General features: G+C 34.3%; 1 protein-coding gene and 1 long non-coding RNA gene across 2 annotated transcripts in view; one reads left to right on the plus strand and one right to left on the minus strand.

Moving 5' to 3' along the window:
• LOC149785286 (condensin-2 complex subunit D3-L-like) overlaps nucleotides 1-27,773 on the plus strand; it is a 203,629-nt gene that overhangs the window by 26,361 nt on the left and 149,495 nt on the right. The window contains exons 8-9 of the mRNA XM_089979161.1: nucleotides 323-450; nucleotides 916-958. Coding sequence (XP_089835287.1) covers nucleotides 323-450; nucleotides 916-958 — 171 coding nt within the window. The remainder of the gene's footprint in view (nucleotides 1-322; nucleotides 451-915; nucleotides 959-27,773) is intronic.
• Nucleotides 13,494-27,024, minus strand: LOC149785287 (uncharacterized). Its single transcript, XR_016413497.1, has 2 exons — nucleotides 26,966-27,024; nucleotides 13,494-16,104 (listed from the first exon to the last, which is right to left on the minus strand). It is a non-coding gene; the product is annotated as an uncharacterized LOC149785287 (long non-coding RNA).

Consider the following 27,773-nt stretch of genomic DNA (forward strand, 5'->3'; position numbering starts at 1 on the left):
TTACGTTTAACTCTAATAGCTCATGACTTGCATTAACAATTTCACTGGCTTGTACTGCAAAATGCCACCATGAATATGGTGTGTTCCTGAAAACAGATAATGGGAAATGGAATCTAGTGTTCAGGTAATTGGAGTATCTTGGTTCCTGCCTCCATTAGTCCCCTCAAACAACATGCAGTAGGGTACATCGGGCCTATTTTACATCCATCTTTCACACTGGTTAAGTTCTGCATTTAGGTCAGGGAATTCATGCATTGCTTGGAGAGTATTGGCAGGGCACTTGTGACTATGAATACATTCCTATTTTTGTTACATATTTCAGTCTCTCGTAGTACTCCTTCAAAACTTCTCGCTACGTCAGTCGGAGTCCTCAGCATACCATACAGTTCAGGTACTGACTCAGCTCATCACGCAAGATGCAGATCTTTGCGACGTTGATACTGGCCCAAGGTTTGTGTTATATTTTGTTGGCTATTAAATTTTCTCTCTTGCTATTCGACAGTTATCCTGAATTCTTCCATGGGCTACATAAATCTATCTTACCCTTGAGTTAAACAAGTTCATGTGCTATCTTTGTGATGTCATTCATTTGACCTCTTCATTTCACAAATTGTATTGTACGCAGACTTTAAAGGTTAAAATTGAAAGTTGGATATTTTATTTTTAGTGGGTTCCAATGTAATTTGAATATACAGAATCTAAAAAGACGTTTGTATTTCTATCAACTCAAATGCTTCTTCCTTGATACATAAAAAATCAGTCCAATACAAGATCATTTAGGAAAGCATAATAACAGCTGCTTTCAGTTGACACTGTTGATTCAGTCAAAACATTATCTGTTATGCCATAAAACGAAAATGCACAAATAAGAAAATGGAAATTTGAAAAATTGGTATTTTATATTTGTTATTTCAGAGTTTCCCTCGAAAGAATGTCATTGCCATCATTAGCATTCATGGTAAGCCTCATGTACAGCATCTTTCTCACTTCTCACCATAAAATAAAAGTGTTTCTTTTCAAAATGTTTGCCATTTATTAAAGAGATTCTTTGTTTAATGAAAATTGGATGAAAGATAGTGAAATTTAAGAGTGTCCTATACACAATCCAAGGTCATGGATTCTCTGCTTTGCCTTAGCTCCTTTTTCCTTGACATGATATAGTCTGTCATGCATTCTTATAAAAAAACCTAACTAACCAACTATCCATGCTACTGAATTCAAGTTTGTATGCTGACTAAACTAGCTGATTGGTTGATTGGTTCTTAATGGCACTTGCAACCTTTTGTTGGCTATATTATGACAAGGAAAATGGAGCTGTGTACCTTTCCAAAGGACATAATGCAACAGCCAATGTAGGCTGGCCTGAATGGTCATTGAACCTGCGACCCTTGCCTTAAGATTTTGATAATCTACCAGCTGAGATGCCATAGCTGCCATTGTAAAGTGAAACTCCATCCTCATACGTCCATTTAAAGAGCAGACATGGTAACATAATCCATGTGAATCCCTTTGTCATTTTGTTTCAGTCTGTTCAAATCCTGCCCCATTGAAGAGGGCTGGCTATGGTAGTGGGGCAGCTATGGTGGCTATGGTATGGCAGCCTGATGTCTGTAAAGCATCCTCAATGCAGTGGCTACTAAAGTTGTCATAGAGGTCGGACAAATTATATTGCAGACACAAAATCATTTGTTTGTGGTCACATTGATGCACAGTCAGCATTTATATGATATGATGTGGGGGGAAAAATCATTCACAACATTGAAAGAGCAAAACTAAATTTCAGCAAAGTCATGTTTTTCAGTTCAAATAAAACATAAGATGTCTTAATTTAAAAAAAAATATCTATATAAAATTCCTGTACTTTTTCAGAGTGACAAATTCATTTGAACATTCTGTATTTCTTAAAAATCTTGTTGATGGTTTCATGTCATCAAAAATAATATGAGCATACATGACAAGCGTTTATTGTTGGATATGTCAGTGCTTTCATCTGCAGAACACATATAAGACTAACTTCAACAACGATTGATAGGCTCTCCAGTACCTCTGAATAGGTAGTAGCCGAGTCATACTGAATGGCAGAATTCTTCAGAATTCCAATGGCATCAATTTCTTCAGCTGTTATGTCCTGTATTAAGTTAGGAAGAGATTTGTATTTTAAAAAAGGGATGTCTTCTACACTCAGCCAACGTATACACTCAAGTAGCACTTTCACTGCTATATCTTGTTTGTAAAACTGCATTAAAATCTGCCTTAAGTAGCACTTTCACTGCTGCGTCTTGTTTGGAAATTTTTTTTTGTAACCCCGCATTCAAATCTGCCTAGTGTTGTAGACCTTCAATCAGCAGTTTGTGTTCTGGTAACCCAGCATGCCTTGCCAGTGTAATGTTCTGAAAGTTATTATTTTTTTGCACATTTGGTCATGGAGACATTTTTAGCCTCAGTACATATATGGCAAAACATAAAGGTGTCTTCACTGTCACATTTTTCACTTCACTTATTTTTTAAATCGGGGCCAGCTGTATGTTTTATCTTACCAGTAACCGGTACCTTTATGAGGCACTGTAGCAGATAAAAGCTGGTCCAATCAGAATGTTGCCACTGAAATATTAATGATATTTCATATGTATTAAACAGCAGTGGTTGAAAGATATATTTTCTATGTTGAGGTTTTAGATTGTGTCTTTTGAATTACACGGTGGTGGTTGAAATTTCATTGGCATACGTCGAGAATTCCTAATTTATGTATTGGTTCAGAGAGTTTATGTTGACAGTTCCATCTCATATGTTGAGTATTTAGATTTCATCTGTTGAATTACACAGCGTTGGTTGAAAATTCGGTGTTCAATGTTGAGTTTTAGATTGTATCTTCTAAATTACATGGCGGTTGTTGAAATTTTTATGTCATATGTCATGAGTTTCAATTTAACATGTTGAATCACATTGATTGTGTTGAAAGATCCATTTCATATGTTGAGTTTTTAAATTGTATCTGTTGAACTACACAGTGGTAATTGGACATTTTATTGTGCTTGACACAATTGTTGTTTTTATAAGATGAAAGGATGTGTTGGTGTTAAAAGTAACATTACACAATGTCCACTTTAACAATTCAAAATAATATCAAGTATTAAGATACGCCATTCGTGTATTCAATTATGATGCGCCATTACATTTCATGCATTAACAGTTGGAAAGTTACCATTCACAGGTCGAGAATTATGAATTTCTTCTATAGAGGCTGCTCTAGTGAACGGAGCATGTTATTTTCAATCAAGGAGGCTGTTTCTCATTGCTGTGAAATTCAACATGAAATCTAATTACTTGCCATATTAAATGGAACTTTCATCACAAACAGTTGCATATAATGTGTGAATTTGGGATTCTTGACATACGATATTGGAATTTCAACCACTGCTGTGTAATTCAAAATATACACTAACACATCAACATAGGAAATAGAACTTTAAACCATCATTGCATAATTCAACATATAAACTCTAAAATCTCGATCTAGAAAATGGAACTTTAAGGACATGCAATTTGATCCAACACGTGATATTGGATTTCTTGACATAAAACATCAAAATTTCAACTGCAACTTTCTCATTGGACCAGCTTTTGTCCACTACGGCGCCTCATATACCCCATCTTTAGATGATGAAGGCTCCATTGGTTCGATAACAATACTATTATTAACAGTCGGTTGTGAAAACGAAGTCCAAATGACAATTTCTTTCGTTTCAGCTTTATTTTAATTTGTTTGCCTTGAACCCCATTTTCAGAATGCTGACAGTATCTTGGAACAATGCAAGGCATACAATTGAACAAATGGAAATTGTTGCTTTGTTGCATGACAAGGATGCGCATAAAATAATAGCTTCTTGTGAGAATCACTTTAAAATCTAGTGTTTATTTTCTGCCTCTTTCTTGTGTGCGTTGATTATACAGTTTTAACATCCTGTTGCTGCAAATAATGTGACATAAGGTCAGCTCCAGGCTCCACATTCACTTGTATCCCTATGTATTATGATAACATTAGCGTAAGAAACTGACATGCACATGTTTTCCCTGTTTGGGAGAGTTGTAATCTAACCAGTAAAGTAGTTAGATCAAACTCTATTTTTGTGTTAATCAGCAAAACATAACATTGGGGTGTATCAATTTATGTACTGGCGACGTCAATTCCGAAAAGTCTGTATTTGACGCATGACGCATGGGTAGATAAAACACTGTTCAATATGGATTTTCTGATAGCTCTTGCTTCAGCATGCTGGGTGAGTGTGTGCAGGGTGAGTGTGTTGCATGCCATTTCAACATACCTAACCTGTCTCCAGTTCAGATCAGAAATGTCCATGGGTCTTAGGACACATCCTGGGTTAATAGCAAACAGGTTGCCATCAGTGAACATAACAAAAGTGGTCATCTCTTTATCAGTAAGTCTTGATAGATAGCATTGCAGGACCCTCAAACACTACATAAATTGGACAGAAAAATCTTCTGTGGCCCAACAATGCCTCTTTCTTCCAGTGAAACCAGAGGAGGATAAAAACCCTCAACTGCAGCCCATACCAGTCAGCACAACCATATCAGCAGCACTTCCACTAGATTCACCAAATATTTTTACTCTGTAAGGAAACTCAGTGAGACCTTTCTCCAGGTATGGGGGTCACAACCTATGTGATCATTGGTTGTGCTGGTCTCAGGTTTGGGGTGTGGTTATCCTTATATAAAGGACTACAGTTTTCTTTTTCCCTTTGTTTTTTTTTTTTGTTTCATTTGTTTGTCTTGTCTATGTTTTGTATTTGCCTTTGAAAAAGACTCAGTTTATTGGATCCAGTGCACTTGAAAGGATTGTAATTCACTATATGATTTGTATTCTTGATAACTTTTCATACTTCTGTAAATATGCTAATACATGTACTGTTTAAATATATAAAGATGCAAAACCAGCCAGTGATAAATCTGAAAGTAACGTTGCGATCAATTGAGAACTCCAACATAAACTTATATTTCTTATATTTTTCTAGTTTTTGTTTTTTAAGATGTAATTTTGAAATGTTCGATGTACATTTGTTTTTAAAGGATTTATTTGAATCAACAGCACGAATGTGAGAAGGAACTTAGTTCCATTTTTTTGCCCCGAATACTGAGGACTTCACACATTTACAGATATATAGATAGATCGATCCATTTAACAGTGTGTCTGTACATCTGTCCAACTTACTGTTTTCTGTGTATCCTGAATTCTATTGACTTTGATTGAGGGTGAGTGATAATTTTTCTTGTAACCTGAACTCAGTCGACATTGATAGATGAACTCTGTTGACATAGATTGAGGGAGAGTGATTATATTTCCTTGTAACCTGAAATCTGTCAACATTGTAACTTGAAATCTGTTGACATTGAATGATTGGGTGATTTTATTTCCTTTTAACTTTAACTCTGATAACATTGAGGGAGAGTGATTCTGTTTCCTTGATTGAGGGAGAGTGGGTATATTTCAATGTAACCTGAAATCTGTTGACATTGATTGAAGGAGATTGATTTAATTTTCTTGTATTCTAAACTCTGTCAACATTGATTGAAGGAGAGTGATTTTATTTTCTTGTAAAATGAACACTGTTGACACTGATTGTGGGAGAATAATTCTCTTTCCTTGTAACCTGAACTCTGCCAACATTGATTAGGGGAAAGTGATTATATTTCCTTGCAACTTCAGCTCTCAAAATTGATTGAGGGAGAGTGATCTGTTTCCTTGTAACCTGAACTCTGTCTGCATTGATTGAGTGAGAGTGATTTTATTTCCTTGTAACCTGAAATTTGTCAACACTGTAACCTGAAATTTGTTGTCATTGTTTGAGGGAGAGTAATTTTATTTCATTGTAACCTGAACTTTCAACATTGATTGAAGGAGAGTTGATCTGTTTCCTTGTCACCTGAACCCTGTCGACATTGATTCAGGGTGAGTGATTATATTTCCTTGTAACTTGAACTCTCTCAGCATTGATTGAGGGAGAGTGATTCTGTTTACTTGTAACCTGAACTCTGTCAAAATTGAGGGAGAGTGATTCTGTTTCCTTCTAACCTGAAATCTGTCGATAATGATTGAGGGAGAGTGATTCTCTTTCCTTATAACCTGAAATCTGTCAACATTGACTGGGGGGGGGGGTGATTTTATTTCTTTTTAGCATGAACTATATCCACATTGATTGAGGGAAAGTGATTTTATTTCTTTGTAACATGAACTCTGTCAACATTGATTGAGGGAAAATGATTATATCTTATATGATGTGTGAGGAAGAAAAGTAGATTATATCATCCTGAATGCTGTCCAGGATGGGGTAGGCTTCAAAAGAAGTCATATTCATTGGTAATATGGAATTTTATTGTAACCTGAGCTCTGTCTGTCTGTCCATATATATATTTATATATATCGAGAGAGAATTACAAATATATACCAAAGAGTGCTATCCCTGAATTCTACAAGAGAATGCTTTATAATATTAACAGAATTTTATAAATATAAATAACATTATCATACAGGTAAGGTGATAGGTCCCATTTATCTGCAGACCTGGGTTCAAAACTCCATAGACTATGAATTATAATTCTCTAACCTGTTAACCTGTGTGATAATGTCTATCTATCTCTCTCTATCTATCTATCTATCTGTCTGTCTGTCTGTGCTAGGGACCAAACAAATGCCCAAATGTGGCTACATCAGATAATTGTAAAACATTGACGGAGACAGATATTTTTTGGTTCATTTGCTTACTTTATATATAGAACGATCAATGCTTCAAAGATAATCAGTTTTCTTTGAAGTTTCAGTGAAACTATTTTTTCTGGTACATTTTTCAAAAAGGATCAAAATTGCCATTGTCTGGTAGATTGCAGTCATTCAGTTCCCATCTTCAGAGGTGGTCAATTGCAGCTAGTCGGGTAGCATGACTATTTGGGTTATATTACAGCACAGAGTACTAAGGCCAGACATCAGCATAAGCAGCTTATGATATAACAATGATGTGTTAGGGTGGTTTGTCAACATGAACAAAGGATTTGTTGATGTAACAATAGATTCACATGCAATTTTATATCCAAGTTTACCGCTTCCTTCATGGTGTCTTTGAATTTCTCAACTCCAGACCCAAGACTGTATATATAAATTTTAACAGACAAAAATGTTGTCACCAAAATGATAACCAGATGGTATATTTTGTTGCCAGTAAGGGAAAAAAATTGCTGTTCGTGGCATTGGCAAAACCCAGTGTGATTCCTGATTATGAATACGACAATGTAGGGGGTGGAGGACGAAATGAAAAGTGCGTATTGTTAAGCCTTCCATCTCTGGTTTCTGTTGATATGAGGATCAAGCATGCATTTCACTGAATTACCAAAGCTGTGGAAGATATACATTGTTGCACAAAAATCAGTTCCTTAAATGAAGTCTGTGCATAAATGCTCAAAAAATGTCTGCAAAGTATTTAATAAATTGTACATAAACCATTTTTGCTCTGAGCCATTGTGAAAATGAACTGCAACATGGTTTTGAAGAGTATCTAATATTAAAAACCATTTTTACTTCCAAATCTCACTAGAATTACATTCCATTATTTTTTGCCATTTACAGATCATTTTTTTTTTTTTTTTTTGTTTTAGACAAAATAATTTTCATTTTTTAGTCTTTTATAAGAAAATTGAATTCAAAAATGTATATGAGATTGTACCCCTCCCCTCAACAGGAAAACCAGGTTGAAGCACTGTACATGTATTCCTTCTCTCAAGACATTTGGAGAAACAAAGAATCAAAATTGTTGATGGGAATCTACAACAATAAGATTGTAAAAGGTTTGCACACTTGATCAGCTACATAAACCTAATTCATAAAATACCTTTTTTAAGCATGAGTATTTATCCCTAGCTAATTACAATACTCCTTTCATCTTAATGCATTTTTAGCTTTTTTAAGTCACCATTGCATGTTTAAGATGCATAAGCATATATAGACCACATCACTGGCAGATCTCAGTGTATGTTGTTTTATATTCTTACTAGGTCAGGCAGGTTAGGGCCAGTTTGACATGTACATTTATGGAGTTTATTTGGTCATAAGAGAACAGATGTGTGGTTTAGTCCCCCCCCCCCATGTTGGCTTTGTCCTCTCCATTGGTCTGTCATGCTTTCTTCTAATCAAGTTCGCTAAAATTAACTATTGAATCAAACCTGACTAAATTTCTTGATGTGATATTTCGATTTGTTGTGTCAGTCACAAGATCTGTTTAGGTTCTGTTTACTGTGATGAAGCCTTGCAAGCATGTTTAAGCTTGTGGTAGACAAGAAGACAATAATTTGGTCTGCAAATTTTGTAATAATTAGATGACTTCATTAGTTTTTGAAATTATTATATTATAGCAGTTTGTCCAAAAAAATGTAGATTTTCTTGTCTTTTTTTAATACAAAAACGTAATTATGAGTATGCAAAAATCACATTAGGTACACAAATTAAATTTTCTATGTTTTAGTTTTATTAAAGTTACAATGACCTGATTATATTTTCAGGCTATTTTAGCAATTTTCCATTTTTTAACAAACATTTGTTAACATTTTGACTTGAATACACAATTAAATAAAAACCACACAAGACAGACCAATAAAAATAACACGAGAAAGACCAGTAAAAACCACACAAGACAGACCAATAAAAACCACACAAGACAGACCAATAAAGTTTTGTAAACATTTATATTCATGTGTATATATCCTCATTAGATTGTTAGGTGATTTCATATGGTATTATTCCGAATTTTTCAAAATATTTTTGGACTTTTGATAAAAACTATGTTTGAACAATGTAGCAAAGACCATTCAAGTTACACAAATAAAGTTTGTCATCTATGATTCTTAGGCACATTTAGATGACTTGGTTAGATTTTCATGATAGCAATTTTTCTTCACTTCTGAATTTTTTTTTTTGGCTTTCTGTTTTTACTTGGTCTTACTTGATCTGTACTGTTTTTACATACACAAATGTATTTTGTTTTTGTTTGTTTTTTTTAGTCCAAGATTTTAGCCATATGGGTCGTTATTAAACTTATCCTAAATTTTATACAAATTTCTTTGTACTACCCATAATGATATTGCCTTGACTGTTTTGGTCTCATGAGAAGACTAAAATCCAGACATTAAAAATCAGGAGCTTCCAATATCACAGTACTGGCAAAATTTCATTTTATTCAACTTGCTACATAATTAATTTTCTTCTGTCAGGTGTAGTATAGCAGTATGACAAAAGCTATCATCATGGGGAGTAAAGACCAAATGTGACAGGTACAAGTGCTGATCAACCAGTCTCATCAATGCATGGTTTATCACTTGCTTAGTAGACAAAATCATGATGGTAACAATACTTTTGAGTAAGAAAATGAAATGAATGAGTTTCGGACCTGTACTGGAGCTGTGTTCATAATGGATACTGTCACAAGATGACACCACAACACTATGATTTGTTCCACACAACATCATGAATTTGTATCTGCAAGTCAGTAAATTGTAAGTAAAAGTACCTAGTTCATTTCACATGAGGTTTTTAAAACAAATTAGGTACTTATAGCGTCATTTAAGGACACTGACATGAAACTTTACAGTCACAGAAAGAATAAAATTTGAGCTGCTATGTGGAACAGACTATGGTGTAATCCAATTCCAGTATCATCATTCTCAGTCACCAACTTAATCCACACAATATTAACAACTTTGTTACAGAGATTATTTATAAGTAAATACTTAAAGTGTTTCCATGCACCAAATAAAATGGTTAGTTTTATTGGCTTGCTGTGAGTGAAAACCATCATCTTCGCTGTGGCTAAATCACATGACTTACAATCATCTATACAGAAGAATCTGGCAAAATCCAAACTATGCTAGATCACATGACTTACAATCATCTATACAGAAGAATCTGGCAAAATCCAAACTATGCTAGATCACATAACTTACAATCATCTATACAGAAGAATCTGGCAAAATCCAAACTATGCTAGATCACATGACTTACAATCATCTATACAGAAGAATCTGGCAAAATCTAAACTATGCTAGATCACATGACTTACAATCATCTATACAGAAGAATCTGGCAATATCTAAACTATGCTAGATCACATGACTTACAATCATCTATACAGAAGAATCTGGCAAAATCTAAACTATGCTAGATCACATGACTTACAATCATCTATACAGAAGAATCTGCTGGCAAAATCGAAAATATGCTAGATCACATGACTTACAATCATCTATACAGAAGAATCTGCTGGCAAAATCGAAAATATGCTGGTCCCCTAGCAAACAAGCTCATGGTTATTAATTTGATTTGAACAAGAGTAAATATAAGCACCAATGGTATACAAAAAAATTAAACTCCATAAAGAAAGAAATATCTTGATATTCAAGATTCTTCAATGCAAGCGGAATGAAACAGAAAGTGACTGTTTGGATTAACATCAAGGAAGCAGAAAGTGACTTTGGATTAACATCAAGGAAGCACGTAGTGGCTGTTTGGATTAACATCAAGGAAGCAGGTAGTGACTGTTTGGATTAACATCAAGGAAGCAGAAAGTGACTGTTTGGATTAACACAAGGAAGCACATAGTGGCTGTTTGGATTAACATCAAGGAAGCAGGTAGTGACTGTTTGGATTAACATCAAGGAAGCAGGTAGTGGCTGTTTGGATTAACATCAAGGAAGCAGGTAGTGACTGTTTGGATTAACATCAAGGAAGCAGGAAGTGACTGTTTGGATTAACATCAAGGAAGCAGGAAGTGACTGTTTGGATTAACATCAAGGAAGCAGGAAGTGACTGTTTGGATTAACATCAAGGAAGCAGGAAGTGACTGTTTGGATTAACATCAAGGAAGCAGGAAGTGACTGTTTGGATTAACATCAAGGAAGCAGGAAGTGACTGTTTGGATTAACATCAAGGAAGCAGGAAGTGACTGTTTGGATTAACATCAAGGAAGCAGGAAGTGACTGTTTGGATTAACATCAAGGAAGCAGGAAGTGACTGTTTGGATTAACATCAAGGAAACACAAAGAGGAGTGCTTTATTTTGTATTGTTTCATTTTCAGATATCAAATCCTTGCAACCCATCAGAGATAACCCAACTCTGCTTCTTGGGCATTGTTGTTGCCGACATTCACTGATCAAACTATATGAGACTCCGACTATGAAAAGAATAAGCCAGCTTTTTATAGACTTTGATGTTGAGGCAGTTAACTTTCAACACATTTTACAGTTTGTTGGTACGTGAATACGAACAGCCTCATCTTTTTCCTGTACAGTAGCAAATTTTATCAGTAAAAACTGGCATACACCAGTTTCATGGAACCTCTTGGTGTATCTTGTGCAGTTCATTTTTACATTTTTCACACTTTACCTGTAGATTGCACTACAGAGAAAGTTTTTTGTGCTGAGGTGCCATAAAACGTTATTGCATGTTTACTTTTTTGCCAACCAGGGTCGCCGAGTGGTCTAAAGCGCTTGCTGTTACAGATCACTGCCATCTCACCTCTGTTCTAGTCTCAGGCTCTGCTAATGTGGGTACGTAAGAAAGCCTGCCAGTAGCTTCTTGTGGGTCGGTGGTTCTTCCCGGGTTTTTCCAGGGTTCTTCCTCCACCAATTATACTGGCCGCCATGTATAGCCTATCTTGTGCTGAAAAATGGCGTTGAACCCTACAACAAAGACAACCAACCAGGGTCTCTGCTCAGGAATCAGCTACCTTCAGTTGCCCTGTCCCTACTGAAATTTGCCGTCTCAGTCATGTGTGTACTGGGGGTGAGAAAGATAGGCTCCTTTGCCCTAGTAGACCTTTATGGTTTTATTTGCCCTGTAAGAGCCTTGGGATCCCATGAGATGGAATTGGTAATGTGATGAGTAATGTCTTGAAAGCCGCCTTCTGGCATTCTCACTCCACTTTCTAATCATATTACCTTTATTCATGGGTGCACCAGAGCGAGTGTATTTATGATTTGGGTCCGATTTTCTCAGTGCTACAAGCTGTCAAGCCATCCTCTTGACTGCATTAGAACATCATACTGCTAACAATGATAAGTTTACTAGACAACTTATCTGTGACCATTAGCCTCTCGCCAGGCTGGCAAATTCAGGAATGCAATAATGTAATTTACTGTGTTACATGTACTGCAATTAAAATGCGGATTTGTAAAACTAATTTTATTGTGTAAAACTAATTTTAATTGTGTAATTCTTACCTACTAAATATTATTGCACAATTCTTTTCCTCCCTTCCTGCTATGAGATCCTTCAGTCTCAATCCAAATCAAAGAAGGAATGTATTTAAATTGTCACAGGTGGATTAAAAGTATCAGAATGTTCACAGTTAACTACCATATATGCTCATATAACTTAAGTCCAACTGCAAACCCAGATCTGCCATCACATAATGAACCAGCAGATCTGGGTCTGTACAGTGTGTTAAGAGTAATCAGTAGAACAACATAGACCCTGATACAGTATGCATTGTAAATGGATGAATATGGTAGCTGGTTTAAAAGGAACAAGATTTTATAACTTAAATTATTGGGTCGTGTACATTTTATGTGGGAGCCATGGTGGCTCAGTGGTTAGCATACCACACTCCCAATCAAAAGGGTGTGGGTTCAGATCCTTCCATCCGACCAGCTTGTGTCAGTGTCATGTGTCCGTGGGCAAGGCATTTGACTCCAATTTCCTTGGCATTAAGTAACCTACTTTTGTTGCTGTGCCATAAAGAACCAAATCAAACGTTTCATGCAGTGTATTTGTATGATTTGTGTTTATGATATTTTTATGCTTTTCTTTTGTTTAATATATTGTTGTTAGTATTGTAGAACTTGTCTTGAAAGACCACACCATTTTACCAAAAGATAATGGTCTTGCAATGCAGGTGGTCTCATGACAGGTCAACGCTACCATCAATAATCTGTGCATTAAGGACCTAGTCTCAAGAAAGGTAGTCTGTCATAGCATTGGTCTCTCAAGACAATTTTTACTTTAGTAAAATTCAACTAGAACAAGTGAAAATGAAAAATGCATCTGAAGCAAAAGCAATTTGTGGAAATAAAGCATGTAGTAAAAAATAACATTAACAATTTTGAATGAAAGACAATTCTTGTTTTTATATGTACTCACTGTGGCACTTGTGTCAGCAAACTTGGTATTAATTCAGCTGCATTAGTCTTGGTGACTTGCTGGAAATATTATTGGTTTCCAGCAAGTCAACCACAAAGAATTAAAGCTACCAAAGGTTTTCAGAAACTGGATATGTCATTTACACCTGTATACTCAAGATGCCAAAGTATTTTGATTTAAAGTATATCATTGAAGAAGGGTCAAGACAAGCTGATCATGCTTTTATAATACCTTCCAAAGTTTTTAAAAAAGGTTGTAAAAATCAGCATATAAAATGAGGAGAAAGTAATACCAGACCTGTTAGAGTTTATGAAGAGTTTAATTGGAGGCAAACATGTATAAACCAACCATAAATATTTTGACTAATGACTTACCAGTCATATATATATATATATATATATATATACACACACACACACACACAGATAATAAGGTAATTTACATGTACAATAAAACTATGGAAAAAAATTAAACTTTCACTTCAAAATTGTATATTTTTGCATGCTTATTATTGTTTAAGTAACACACCAGTATTTGATTTGACTGTCAGTACTCTCATCTAATATTTGATTTGACTGTCAGTACTCTCGTCATCTAATATTTGATTTGACTCAGTACTCTCATCATCTAATATTTTGTTGGTCATTTACATAGACAGGTTAAACTTTTGTTTGCTTAAAGTTGAAAACAATTTTTTTTTGCAGATTTTAATCAAGACTACTTGCATAATTACTGTATGTACTTGCTTATTAGTTGGTACTATTACAAACTAAATGGACCCAGACCTGCAATCACATTATACACTGCCAGATCTGGGTCCATGCAGTTTGTTTAGAGTGGTAGAACAAACAACATCTGATGGTGATTTGCTGGCACATAATGCAACAGCATTTCATGGTTAATGTTGTTTGCAGTTGAAAGAACTTGTAAGCAAGTATATATGGTGTGTTACACTAAGGTACTCACAACCAGCAGGGTCCAACACATATTAAATTAGCAATTAGCCCATCAAGGTTTCAAAACAACCAACAGGGTCCAACACATATCAAATTAGCAATTAGCCCATCAAGACTTCAGAACAACCAACAGGGTCCAACACATAAACAAGTTAGCAATTAGCCCATCAAGACTTCAGAACAACCAACAGGGTCCAACACATATCAAATTAGCAATTAGCCCATCAAGGCTTCAGAACAACCAACAGGGTCCAACACATATCAAATTAGCAATTAGCCCATCAAGACTTCAAAACAACCAACAGGGTCCAACACATATCAAATTAGCAATTAGCCCATCAAGACTTCAGAACAACGAACAGGGTCCAACACATATCAAATTAGCAATTAGCCCATCAAGGCTTCAGAACAACCAACAGGGTCCAACACATATCAAATTAGCAATTAGCCCATCAAGGCTTCAAAACAAGAAAAAGGATATCCCTTTTTAAGAAAACATTTACAGTGCTGTTGCCAGACCATTAGTCAGGGCTGGATGTTGAATGTCTGTTGTTGCATTTTAAGCATTGTGAAGAGTCATACAATATTACAAGTTCACGTTGTTAATGAGGGGAGGCATTTTTATGCATTGAATTGGTGTATTTATGTAATATTTGCACTTGAAGAGAAAATTTGAGGTAAAGGATGCCAAGTTGATGCCCAAAATTTTAATGAAGAATGTCATCACAAGTAAGTGTATTAATTTTCATTATATTGAAAACAGTAGTCCTCAGGGAGGGCAGGGTGTATTCCCTTCTTAGAATAGACCAGTGACAACATTTATTTAAATATGATCCTATTAGCTCCAGCACTGTTCTTTGACCTTCTTATGTGTCATAAAAATTATTGTTCTTTATAAAGCATTTATGTGGGCTTATTATGGTGAAAGAAGAGCAAATTTCATGATGCCATATAGTAGTCCACTAGGCTGCCATTCAATTTACAGTTGCCCAAACCCACTATTTTGTTCCCTGAACTCCGGGAACAAGACTGAACCCATATCAAGGTGAATTCCCTGTTTTCCTCTCCTCCATCTTCCTTGTTTTCTCTGTAACTTAGCCTGGTTTATGCCAAAATGTATGATGTAGTACTTATATTTTGAAATGATATTAAGGTGATGCTACAGATCAATGAGAATAGGAGATCAATTTAAGTTCCTATGTCTTCATACCAGACACAACACAGAGTGTTCATGATCAGAAAGTATTTTAACAAGGTCTTGTCTTTTTAAGTTTTCTAATGCCATTTTAATAGTAGCCAGTTTGTGCTCATCTCCCTTAGTGTTTTTCTCCCGCCACAATTTGAGCATAGCAATGGCAGCTGCTGTTACATCTCTGTGTTGACTGCTGATATCATTAATCTCTTTTCTACTAAAATACAACATGGTAGCCACGTTTTGCCATTGAAGTCCAAGTTTATTGCCAAGATTCTCCAACAGAGCATCAGTAAAAAGCACTCCCATGATTGTGAAGATTATGTTAATTGTCTCCTGTATTCTGATGAAATTTATCAAGTTGTTTTGCAACAGAATGTACACCTTTTCCCATCAATTTCAGCAGTGAAGCAAAAGGGCACAACTTAAAAGAGCTTCCATAATTCTAAAGTATGTGCATGTCTCACATTATAAGATGGAATATGAAGAGTTGTCTCCAGTTTCATAGTAATTCTCATGATAGCATTAGCAGCTTTATGTGCTTTGTCCTTTGTAACTTATATGGCATGTTTGGCCATTTGCCCTTATCCATGTGTTAGTTACATTTGCTTCAAGAGAATTCCTACAATCCATAATAAAAATGTGTCTGAATAAAGGTTCTGGTAGAGAGACTGATGACATGTATCTGTGCAGATGGTCACTTTTTCACTATGCAAAGATTGAATGCACAGAACTGAGATCCAAAACCACCAGCTCTCTGTCTCTGGAATGAAAGAGGAGAATCTCAATTATGTTTATATAAAACATTAGTTCCCCCCCCCACCACCACCACAGTTATACTAGCTGCCATGCATAGCCTGTCTTGTGCTGTGAAATGGTTCTCAACCCACAGCAATAACATTTTCACCTGCATATTATCAGATCATTGTGTTCTTGCACATTTTGTTTGAGTTATTACCATTTTCGCTGTGTAGTGATGTATGAAACAGTCTTGTTAATGCAAATTAGTCAATAGTTTTTTTATGGATTTCTATGAAACTATATTATGGTCATCATCTGAAGATGTGCGTATTGACATCTGCCATTTTTTGTTAGTCATCCTTTTTGTATTGTGGCTTATTCATTGCATCTTGTTGGTGCATCTAATTCCTTAATTTTTTAATGGTAAAACATGGCAAATACTATGTTCATCACCAGAGGATGCACAGGTAGATAAATACTATATGTTAGTCTGAATGAAATATGAAAAACGGTTTTGGCAGAGTACCTTGAGTTCTCCATCATCTACAGTGATCAATCTTTCTTGATATCTTTCACCAGGGTAAGTAGGAACCCTGCTGAGTTGGGGCTGAAATGTCAAGCCCACAGACTTAAAGATCAAAAGTTTTTTAAAACTCTAATTTAAGTTCTTGACTCGATGACGCTTGTGGAATACTTGAGGTATAGAACAGGCTTATTGATGTTTATATTTGAGTCAAAAGGTCAAAGGTCATTCTGGCAGAAAGGAATCATTTTTGTTTCCTAGCAAGTTCCTGGAAGAGCTTGGTGGATTGCTTACACTTGGAGCAATAAAGTAATCAATAGAATCTGGTGTCAAAAATCTTGGCCAAGTGTTGAAATCATTGAGACTCATTGGTCAATAATCTCCAGTCAACCTACTCTACTAGTACCTACACAGAGGACTTTTAAATATGGGGCAAGTGTAAGCTGCCATCAACGGTATTCTTGGTGATGAATTGGAATGAAATTTTGTTAAATATTATCATCACCTGAAAATGTACATGTCATCACATTCTGGCAATCTTTATAAGATAGTTTTTTTTATACTTGCAACTCGGTGCAGTGTATGACAGAAACTTCCGAATGCAGCTGTAGTTCTTTCCATGGAGCATTGCCAGTTATATCTGTGTCTCATTGAATTTTCATGTCAGCATCTCAAAATGTAACTAAAATTTACCAGATTTGTTTCATGCATGAATGATTTAAACATAATTCATTTTGACATACAGCACACCATCATTCATTCAGTACAGGCTGAAAAAGACTGGTCTGTGTATATGTAATCTGCTATGTTCTAGAGGAGTCCATTTTTGATACCTCTAAAGAAATCAAAGGGAGGTAACTAGATAATGGCCAAGTAGGAAAGCTGATCACTTCTTAATAAACAAATCAACTCTTCCACAGATATGGCGGTATCAAAAAATGTTATGTAAACAAGTCACCATGTTTTACCATGTACTTAATGAGATGTGTTACACTCTACCACTCTATGGTTATTCAAACAGTGTTGAAATACTTCATGTGTGAAATTTTAATTAGTTACTTTTACTTAAATTTAATGGAGCTAATCTGAAAAATTTACTGATATAATTCATGATGCTGTATGGAACACACTACAGTTTAACAGATTTCTGTGAATTGTCTTCAAACTTAAGTTATAACTGTAGTAATCATCTGAAGATGCACATATTTTCAAATAATTGTCCTTCTGCAATTTTGTCAGAACTATTGCCCATTTTGGCTTGGAGCCAGATGTATGACCTAATCTTGTAGATGCAACTAGTCACAGAGTTTTCATTGGATTGCCATGAAACTTTAAAATGTTATGGTTGACGTTTGAAGATGAGCACGTCAACAAATCACTTTGTTCTCATAATTTTGGTTAGCATTATTGCCCTCTGTCAAGCAACTGAATGCAGTGTAAAACATAACGTATTGAGAATGCAACTTGTCATGCAGGGTTTTTTTTACTGATCATTGTGAAACTTGTCACATATTATATTGCATATCATTTAAAGATACACATAGTGATAAATCATTTTACTCCAATAATTTTTGTAAGAGTTATTGCCCTTTTTGGCATGGATATGTGAGAGGATTTTGTGAGCACAGCTTCTTTCAGTTTTTACTGTATTTCTGTAAATCTTAGTACATAATATGCTTATCGTCAGAAAATTGACCTATCATATTGACCTATCACTTTATACTATTTTCAAAAGAGTTATTTGCTGTTTTTCACTCTTAACAAGTATCCATCATGGGGTACTGTAGTTTTGGGATGCAGGGGAGATGGGGATATATTAAATGATCAAATTGCTCAACATTCTGCAGATTTGGTTTATAAAACATATACAGATATATTTCAATGCAATATTACCCAAGTTTAAACCCTATCATGCATTAGTCAAGTCTCAAACTCAGAGGTCAAGATCATTTGTAGGAGAAAGGTCATGAGACAGAAATATTATGGGGAATGTGTGATGCTTTTGTTTTAAGAGATAATACTTTCCATTTGCACCAGTGTTTTATCGTTAGATTTTACCCACAAATGCATTAGGAGAAGGGAAGATTCATAGAGATTGAAGACCAAGGAAGTCAGGGTTTCATTTATTAAAGTTGTTTAATCTGGTTTTATTATGTGAAACTGCTTTGAATCATCTATCTGCAGACGTTTAGCATAGGGTATAAATATTGCTACTGTAGTCGAGGTTACAGTGTTAAGTTGGTAAAGTCTAATTTAAAAAAACAAACACTTATTTGCTGATAGATATGCATTACACTCGGAACTAGATTTACCATTATGTATGGAACATCCTTGCTTATGATGGATTTAAGAAGTCTATGTGACGGTTGTGGCATTTATGCTATATAAACTGGCTATATTTAGTTCCTTCATTTGTGGATTGCTATCAGACTTCGCACACCTTTGCACGAGAGGAGATGCAGTGGATCCGGTAATATGGTGTTTACAAGGTTAGTGGTCAAGGTCACAATTTGTTAGTGTGTTATTAAGCTTACAGTGAAATTTTCATAATTTTAGATCATATTTTTGTTTGTATGAAATTTATTTAAACTTTAAAGACTTCAAAAGGGTGACCTTAAATGCAGGTGTGACCATACATAATTATTTCCTCACATACATTAAGTCGAAAATTAAAGACTTCGAGATCATTTTTGGATTATTTCAGTTTGCGTAAATATAGCTAAAGTATTTTGAATTTAATTTCCAGCCCTGCATCTTGTTTTAGCTCTGAAGGGGACATTGTACATATTTCTGTTCTCTACAAGCCCCCTGCACCCCCTTTTATGTGTTTCCTATTGCACTGGTTTTAAAATTAGGGCAGGATGGTAGGTTTTATTTTTGGTTCTTTTTTTAAAAATTATATAGATATACTTACATATAAATACTTTAAACTGGCTCAGTTAAATGCACAAATCAGTTTTGGGATTATTTTTTTTAATTTATTTTTTATTTTTGTTATATTTTGGGGATAAACATTACAGTGTATATATATTTCAACTTATGGAATTTTTTTCCCCCTGGGTCAAAAAGTGCTAGGGTTGACCACAAAAAAGGACAGTCTGCCAATTAGAAAGAAAAAAAAAACATTTTTTGTGTGTACCTTAATGATCAAGATTTTGGAATTTGTTAAGTTATGGGGAATGGGAAAAAGTCCCCTAGTCTTGTTGAAGGAGCGACACTGATTTCTTTTTGGACTGAGCATTTACTTCCTGACAAAATGAGGTAAGAGACATGCTTGAATTCAAGAATGTTTTGTTTGTATTACTCAAAAATGTCTGTATTGTTCACAGTTTACTTTATTTTAAGATGATAAGAATCTTACTTTTATTGACATTGACTTCAGTGGACACCTGTCCTGTGTATACAGGACACTGAGGAATCTGCCTTAAAATATTGTGTAATTGTTATTAAGACAGCACCTCTATTTTTCTAGAGTTCTTTACTTTGCTTTTTCTACCTAAATAGGGTGAGTGAAGAAGAAAATCAAAGATGTTAAAATGCATACATTTTTCACTTGTTTTTATCAACAGGTGTCTAACGTATCTTGTTAAGTACATTTACTCATTTTGAATCTGTAGACAATGTATTGAACTGTATTAACTCAAAAATTTCTGTTTTGTTCACGGTTTACTTTATTTTAAGAAGATAAGAATCTTACTTATAAGGACATTGACTTCAGTGGACACCTGTCCTGTATATACAAGACACTGAAGAATCTGCCTTAAAATATTGTGTAATTGTTATTAAGACAGCACCTCTATTTATCCAGAGTTCTTTACTTTGCCTTTTCTACCTAAATAGGGTGAGTGAAGAAAGAAATCAAAGATGTTAAAATGCATACATTTTTCACTTGTTTTCATGAACAGGTGTCTAATGTATCTCTTGTTAAGTACATTTACTCATTTTGAATTTGTAGACAATGTACTAACTGTTATCATTTCATACATAGCTTAAGTACTTGTGCAAAATAAATATTTCCCTACAATTTCTTTTCATTTCTTATTTCCACAGCACATTTAGCATGCAAGAAAAATTACACATGTACTTTCTATCAATCTATATCTATATGTCTTCTTACTTACATTCATACTTGTCTACCTAACTACCAACCTTTCTACCTTTTTAGTGTCCACTATTTGGCTACAGCTTACATATATTCACATCCATCCACCAGTCTGTCTATCAGCTTATCAATTCTGTCCAAATTACTTCATGCTTCCTTGTGGTTGAAAAGTCCAGACCAGTTAGTATCACAACAGTGAACTGACATGGCTGATAGTTTGCTACTAGTTTTAAAAATCACCTACTAATGTATTGGTGTGTACCCTCAGGATTTTATCAAAATAGATATCAATAATCCCCTATGGCTGATCCTGTTACAGTTTATGCAAATTTAGAGTAATTTTAAATGCATTAGGATCCTGCTGACTAGAAAATGTAGAGACAGTATTGTCCTCAGCATGGGGCTACTTTGTCAGCCAGTAATTTAATAAGTCAACCATATTACTTTAAATTGGATAGTTTGGGGCTTTATTAATTATTATAGACACCTAAGGGTGTGGGTCATGTTGAACATTGTCACTACATTATCTGGCATAGGTACATCTTGCACAAGTAGTTAATACAATGTAGGGAGAAAAATTTTTTGTAACAAAAAGAACAATTAGTGAAAATTATATACTCTTAATGCATGATGGGACTGATAGTTTATATTGTGTATCAATGAAATGTCATAATGGATAATGGAAGTGATGGTACACAAAGCAAAAAATTGAAAACAAAATCCTTTGGATCAAAATAAATCTTGGATTATGAGAGGTTTTTGCTTTGCTGAGATTTTTTTGTTTAAGAGAGAAAGATTATATATTACAGAGCCTGAGACTGGGATGTTTTTGGTCCCAGCTTGGCTAAACCATTGCTGCAAAAGATAATTAATTTTGTCACATTTGCCAACAATATTGAAAGAAAGCTTGCTTGCATCTTGTAGAATTCATAGTTTCTTTAAAATATCTGAAACAGTATATGTTCCTATCTTTTTCAGTGTAGATTTTGGCATAGATTCTTACTCATTGATCAGACTTGTACATGCAGTTTAATCCTTAGATGGTCATTCTGACATCTTGACATCAGGGTGAAGACAACAACAGTCATGCTTACTTACTTACTTACGTAATGATTTGTCTTCATTATTCCCACTGAGTGAATCATGTTTTTAGGATGCTGTTTTTTTTCTCAGACTGTTCGAAAAAATCTAAACCAAGGCAACATGACTGGTTAATAAAATCATGATATTTAACTCCCCCCCACCAAAAAAAAGAAAAAAGAACTGTTCAGTTGGTCATGTACACAAATGAATAGCATCAATCACAGCCAGGTAATAAGCAGAGAGACATAATATTTCTTAAATGCTTTACCTACAAGCACTTAAATATGAATAATTTGCCTTAAAAGCATTTTATCATTTTATGGTGATAATACTTGAGATATGTGTATTATCTGCCCTAATCTGTGTTGGCATATGTGTTAAGTATGATTAGCCCTAATCTGTGTTGGCATATGTGTTAAGTTTGATTAGCCTTAATCTGTGTTGGCATGTGTTAAGTATTGTTTGAATCTCACAATGCCTTGGGATATTTTCCTGGTATTTCTCTCACAGATAAGTCTGCTACAGTACTTGATATCCATGATTAATCTGTTCCAGTGTGTCATGAATTTAGCAGCTGAAATATATTCCTAAGTTTGATTTGAGTTTCAGTTTTATGGGGGTGGGGTGGTGTTGGGTTTTCAGTGTAAATTGAAATGTATATAAAAAATTTATTTTGGTTTTTGGAGTTGAGGGTTTTGATTTACTGTGGGAAAATGATGATATTCAAGAAAGAAATATCTGGGACTAAATTAAAATTTTGATCTTGAGGAGATTCCGGTATTATGAGGTTTTGGTTATGAGTAATTTCACTGTAATATACATCACTGAAGTGTCTTAACAGGGCCTTCCATTGGATTTAAAGTTAGAGGGTGAGTAGCTAAAGTAGGCAGTGGGTTCAGGGGACAGAGAAACAATTTTTTTAAGTAGCCAGGTGTAAATTAAAAGTACCCAGGTAAATCACCTGGCTCATGGCTTATAAGGAAAGCCCTGCTTAAGACGTAATGGTATTGGTAGTATGTATTTTGTATCACTGAAATGTTATGATGCATGATGGGAGTGATACTTTATACTACATATCACTGAAATGTCTTGATGCATAATGAGAGTGATACTTTATACTACATATCACTGAAATGTCTTGATGCATAATGAGAGTTATACTTTATACTATGCATCACTGAAATGTCTTGATGCATAATGAGAGTGATACTTTATACTACCTATCACTGAAATGTCTTGATGCATAATGGGAGTGATACTTTATACTACATATCACTGAAATGTCTTGATGCATAATGAGAGTGATACTTTATACTACCTATCACTGAAATGTCTTGATGCATGGTGGGAGTGATACTTTATACTATGTATCACTGAAATGTCTTTATGTATAATGGGAATGATACTTTATACTATGTATCACTGAAATGTTATGATGCATGATGGGAGTGATACTTTATACTACATATCACTGAAATGTCTTGATGTATAATGGGAGTGATACTTTATACTATGTATCACTGAAATGTTATGATGCATGATGGGAGTGATACTTTATACTACATATCACTGAAATGTCTTGATGTATAATGGGAGTGATACTTTATACTATGTATCACTGAAATGTTATGATGTATAATGGGAGTGATACTTTATACTATGTATCACTGAAATGTTATGATGTATAATGGGAGTGATACTTTATACTATGTATCACTGAAATGTTATGATGTATAATGGGAGTGATACTTTATACTACATATCACTGAAATGTTATGATGTATAATGGGAGTGATACTTTATACTACACATCACTGAAATGTCTTGATGCATAATGGGAGTGATACTTTATACTATGTATCACTGAAATGTTATGATGTATAATGGGAGTGATACTTTATACTACCTATCACTGAAATGTCTTTATGCATAATGGGAGTGATACTTTATACTTTGTATCACTGAAATGTTATGATGTATAATGGGAGTGATACTTTATACTACACATCACTGAAATGTCTTGATGCATAATGGGAGTGATACTTTATACTATGTATCACTGAAATGTTATGATGTATAATGGGAGTGATACTTTATACTACCTATCACTGAAATGTCTTGATGTATAATGGGAGTGATACTTTATACTACACATCACTGAAATGTCTTGATGTATAATGGGAGTGATACTTTATACTATGTATCACTGAAATGTTATGATGTATAATGGGAGTGATACTTTATACTTTGTATCACTGAAATGTTATGATGTATAATGGGAGTGATACTTTATACTACACATCACTGAAATGTCTTGATGCATAATGGGAGTGATACTTTATACTACCTATCACTGAAATGTCTTTGTGTATAATGGGAGTGATACTTTATACCATGTATCACTGAAATGTCTTGATGCATAATGGGAGTGATACTTTATGCTACCTATCATTGGACTGTCTTGATGCATAATGGGAGTGATACTTTATACTACATATCACTGAAATGTTTTGATGCATAATGGGAGTGATACTTTATACTACATATCACTGAAATGTCTTGATGCATAATGGGAGTGGTACTGTATGCTATGTATCACTGAAATGTCTTGATGCATGATGGGAGTGATACTTTATACTACGTATCACTGAAATGTCTTGATACATAATGGGAGTGATACTTTATGCTATGTATCACTGAAATGTCTTGATGCATAATGGGAGTGATACTTTATACTACCTATCACTGAAATGTCTTTATGTATAATGGGAGTGATACTTTATACTATGTATCACTGAAATGTCTTGATGCATAATGGGAGTGACACTTTATGCTATGTATCACTGAAATGTTATGATGTATAATGGGAGTGATACTTTATACTACATATCACTGAAATATGTTGATGCATAATGGAAATGATACTTTATACTACATATCACTGAAATGTTATGATATATAATGGGAGTGATACTTTATACTACATATCCCTGAAATGTCTTGATGCATAATGGGAGTGATTCTTTATACTACCTGTCACTGAAATGTCTTGATGCATAATGGACTTGATAATTTATACTGTGTATCACTGAAATGTCTTAATGCATAATGGGCTTGATAATTTATACTATGTATCACTGAAATGTCTTAATGCATAATGGGCTTGATAATTTATACTATGTATCACTGAAATGTCTTTATGCATAATGGGAATGATACTTTATACTACCTATCATTGAAACGTCTTTATGCATAATGGGAGTGATACTTTATACTATGTATCACTGAAATGTTATGATGTATAATGGGAGTGATACTTTATACTACCTATCACTTAAATGTCTTGATGCATAATGGGAGTAATACTTTATACTACCTATCACTGAAACATCTTGATGTATAATGGGAGTGATACTTTATACTACCTATCACTGAATTATCTTGATGCATAATGGAATTGGCAATATGTACCATGTATCTCTGAAATCTCTTTATGCACACACACAATAATTTACATATAGAACAAAATTCTATAAATACATTTTTGTTTTGTTTCAACCATCACAAATTTATGGCTTTCTTAGCCAATGAACAGAGACAATACAAAAAATATTATCATAATTACTCAGACTATTTAATGCTTTCTTTGTTCAGATTTGGTAAAATTTAAGAGAAAATGTTCATTGTTAGATAAATATAATTTTGCTGCTAGGTGGATAGAAAAAGTTTTGCCAGTTGTACCCAGTGTTATATAATTAGTTATGCTGATTGATATTTGAGGAAATAAAGACACTGAGTACCTCAGTTGAGGCCATTAAAATTTCCAGTCACAATGATTAAGCATGACAGGATATAATGTTATTCAACACAGATGTGTACACCAACTGCACACACACCATTTTTATTGTCAGTTTGATTGCCTAACTGTTATAACATTAGCACAAGAATAGCTGAAAATTGGTATAAATAATAAAAAAAATTATGAATTGCATATTGTAACAATGGCAATAAAATGGTTGGCACACATTTTAAATTTGGTTCAGGAGTTAATGTTTTTAAAACTTTATCTGAAAAATCTAAGTTGTAATAGGTTTAAACAAATTTTTGAATATTTTCCTGTGTCTTTAGAAACCATAGCTGAAATTAATGAAGTTTTTATTTATTTCCTATGCAAGGAGTGCTGAAAATAGGTTGACCATGAGGGGAGACTACGTCAGAATGATAACGATGTACTTGGACTTGATTAACCTAGTGCTGAATTCTGTGTTAATTGTTTTGCCACAACTATCAGTGTCAAATCAATTGAGAGCGGAATACTTTTCATCATAATTTTGTACAAATCATTCGAGAGAGGAGTACTTTTCATTGTAATAGTGTACAAATCAGTTGAGAGAAGAGTCATTTTCATCATAATAGTTAGCAAATCATTTGAGGGAGGAGTACTTTTCATTGTGATAGTGTAAAAATCAGTTGAGAGAGGAGTACTTTTCATCATAATAGTTAGCAAATCATTTGAGGGAGGAGTACTTTTTAATGTGATAGTGTACAAATCATTTGAGGGAGTATATTTCAATGTAATAGTGTACAAATCATTTGAGAGAGGAGTACTTTTTATCATAATAGTGTGCAGATCATTTGAGGGAGGAGTACTTTTCATTGTAATAGTGTACAAATCAGTTGAGAAGGAGTACTTTTCATCATAATAGTGTAGAAATCATTTGACAGGAGTATTTTTCATTGTTATATTGTTGTTGTAGGGTTTAACGCCATTTTTCAGCACACGATAGGCTATTATATACATGGTGGCCAGTATTAATGATGGAGGAAGAACCCGGGAAAACCCTGGAAAGAACCACAAACCCACAAGAAGCTACTGGCAAGCTTTCTCACATATCCACATGTTATATTATAAAAATTGGTTGAGAGAAGAGTACTTGGTAATATTAACCAGCAATAAATTGATGTTATTTTTACATTAGCATGACATCTTTGCACAGTTTGGAATAAAAAGATCAGAGTATGAAATAGTTGGTGTTATTTGATTTGATATATTGATATTTCCAATGCATTCAGTTCCCAGTTACAAAGCTAGAAAGCAATACAGATTTTTTTCCAATCAGTATTTATCATTACTGCCTTATTTTCTCACCCTACGAACTAAAATAGTTATCTTACCTGTGGAGATTTCATTGATCCTACACCTGGGTAACTCCACTCTAAGACTGATCAGAAATGATTGCAGAGACCATATGGTTCAGATATTGACTCTGTCACAAAGCTTAAATTCCTACTTGAGAAAGTTGGTCTGTGATTGATTGCCCATACCTGATTTTATAATTGCTTTTTTGCCACACTGGTTAATTCATGTGATCTTGCTTTATTGTACCAAGAAGGGATATAATTTACTGATTGACCCTAAATGGCTTGTGGTCCACACCCTACATCCATATGAAATTGTGCAAGTTTCCTTGTACATGTAGTATTTAGTCAGTAAAAGAACATATTAGCTTTTTAATTAAAGCCAAATTAAGCCCCATTTGGAAATGTCAATCTCTTTTCCTTGTGGAGAAAATTTATTTCAGATTAAGGTCTGATTTATTTCTGATGTTTTTTCTCTGTGTTATGATATTTTTCCAGATCATTTGAAAATGTTTAATTACATACTGTATATAGCCTTGAACGTGTGTTGTACATGGTCTTGAAAATGTATTGTAACAAAAGCATATAAAATGTCTAGTCCTATAATGATATATTTTTCCAGGACCTTAATTTCATTTTATTTAATACCAGCATTGAAATCAAGCGTGACATATTTTCTTGTTCATTTGTGTGTAGTTTGTTAATTTCATTAATATATTCATTCAGTTATCACATCCTCGTTATGATTGACCCTATTTCACCTACACATGAAAATGGTATGTGGAGAGTAACTCAACCTGACATAAACTAGGTCACTGTTTCCTAACTGTCACACTTGTGTGAT

This window comes from Sinohyriopsis cumingii, chromosome 13, assembly GCF_028554795.1.
Source record: "Sinohyriopsis cumingii isolate HCF-2022 chromosome 13, ASM2855479v2, whole genome shotgun sequence".
Lineage (NCBI taxonomy): Eukaryota > Metazoa > Mollusca > Bivalvia > Unionida > Unionidae > Sinohyriopsis > Sinohyriopsis cumingii.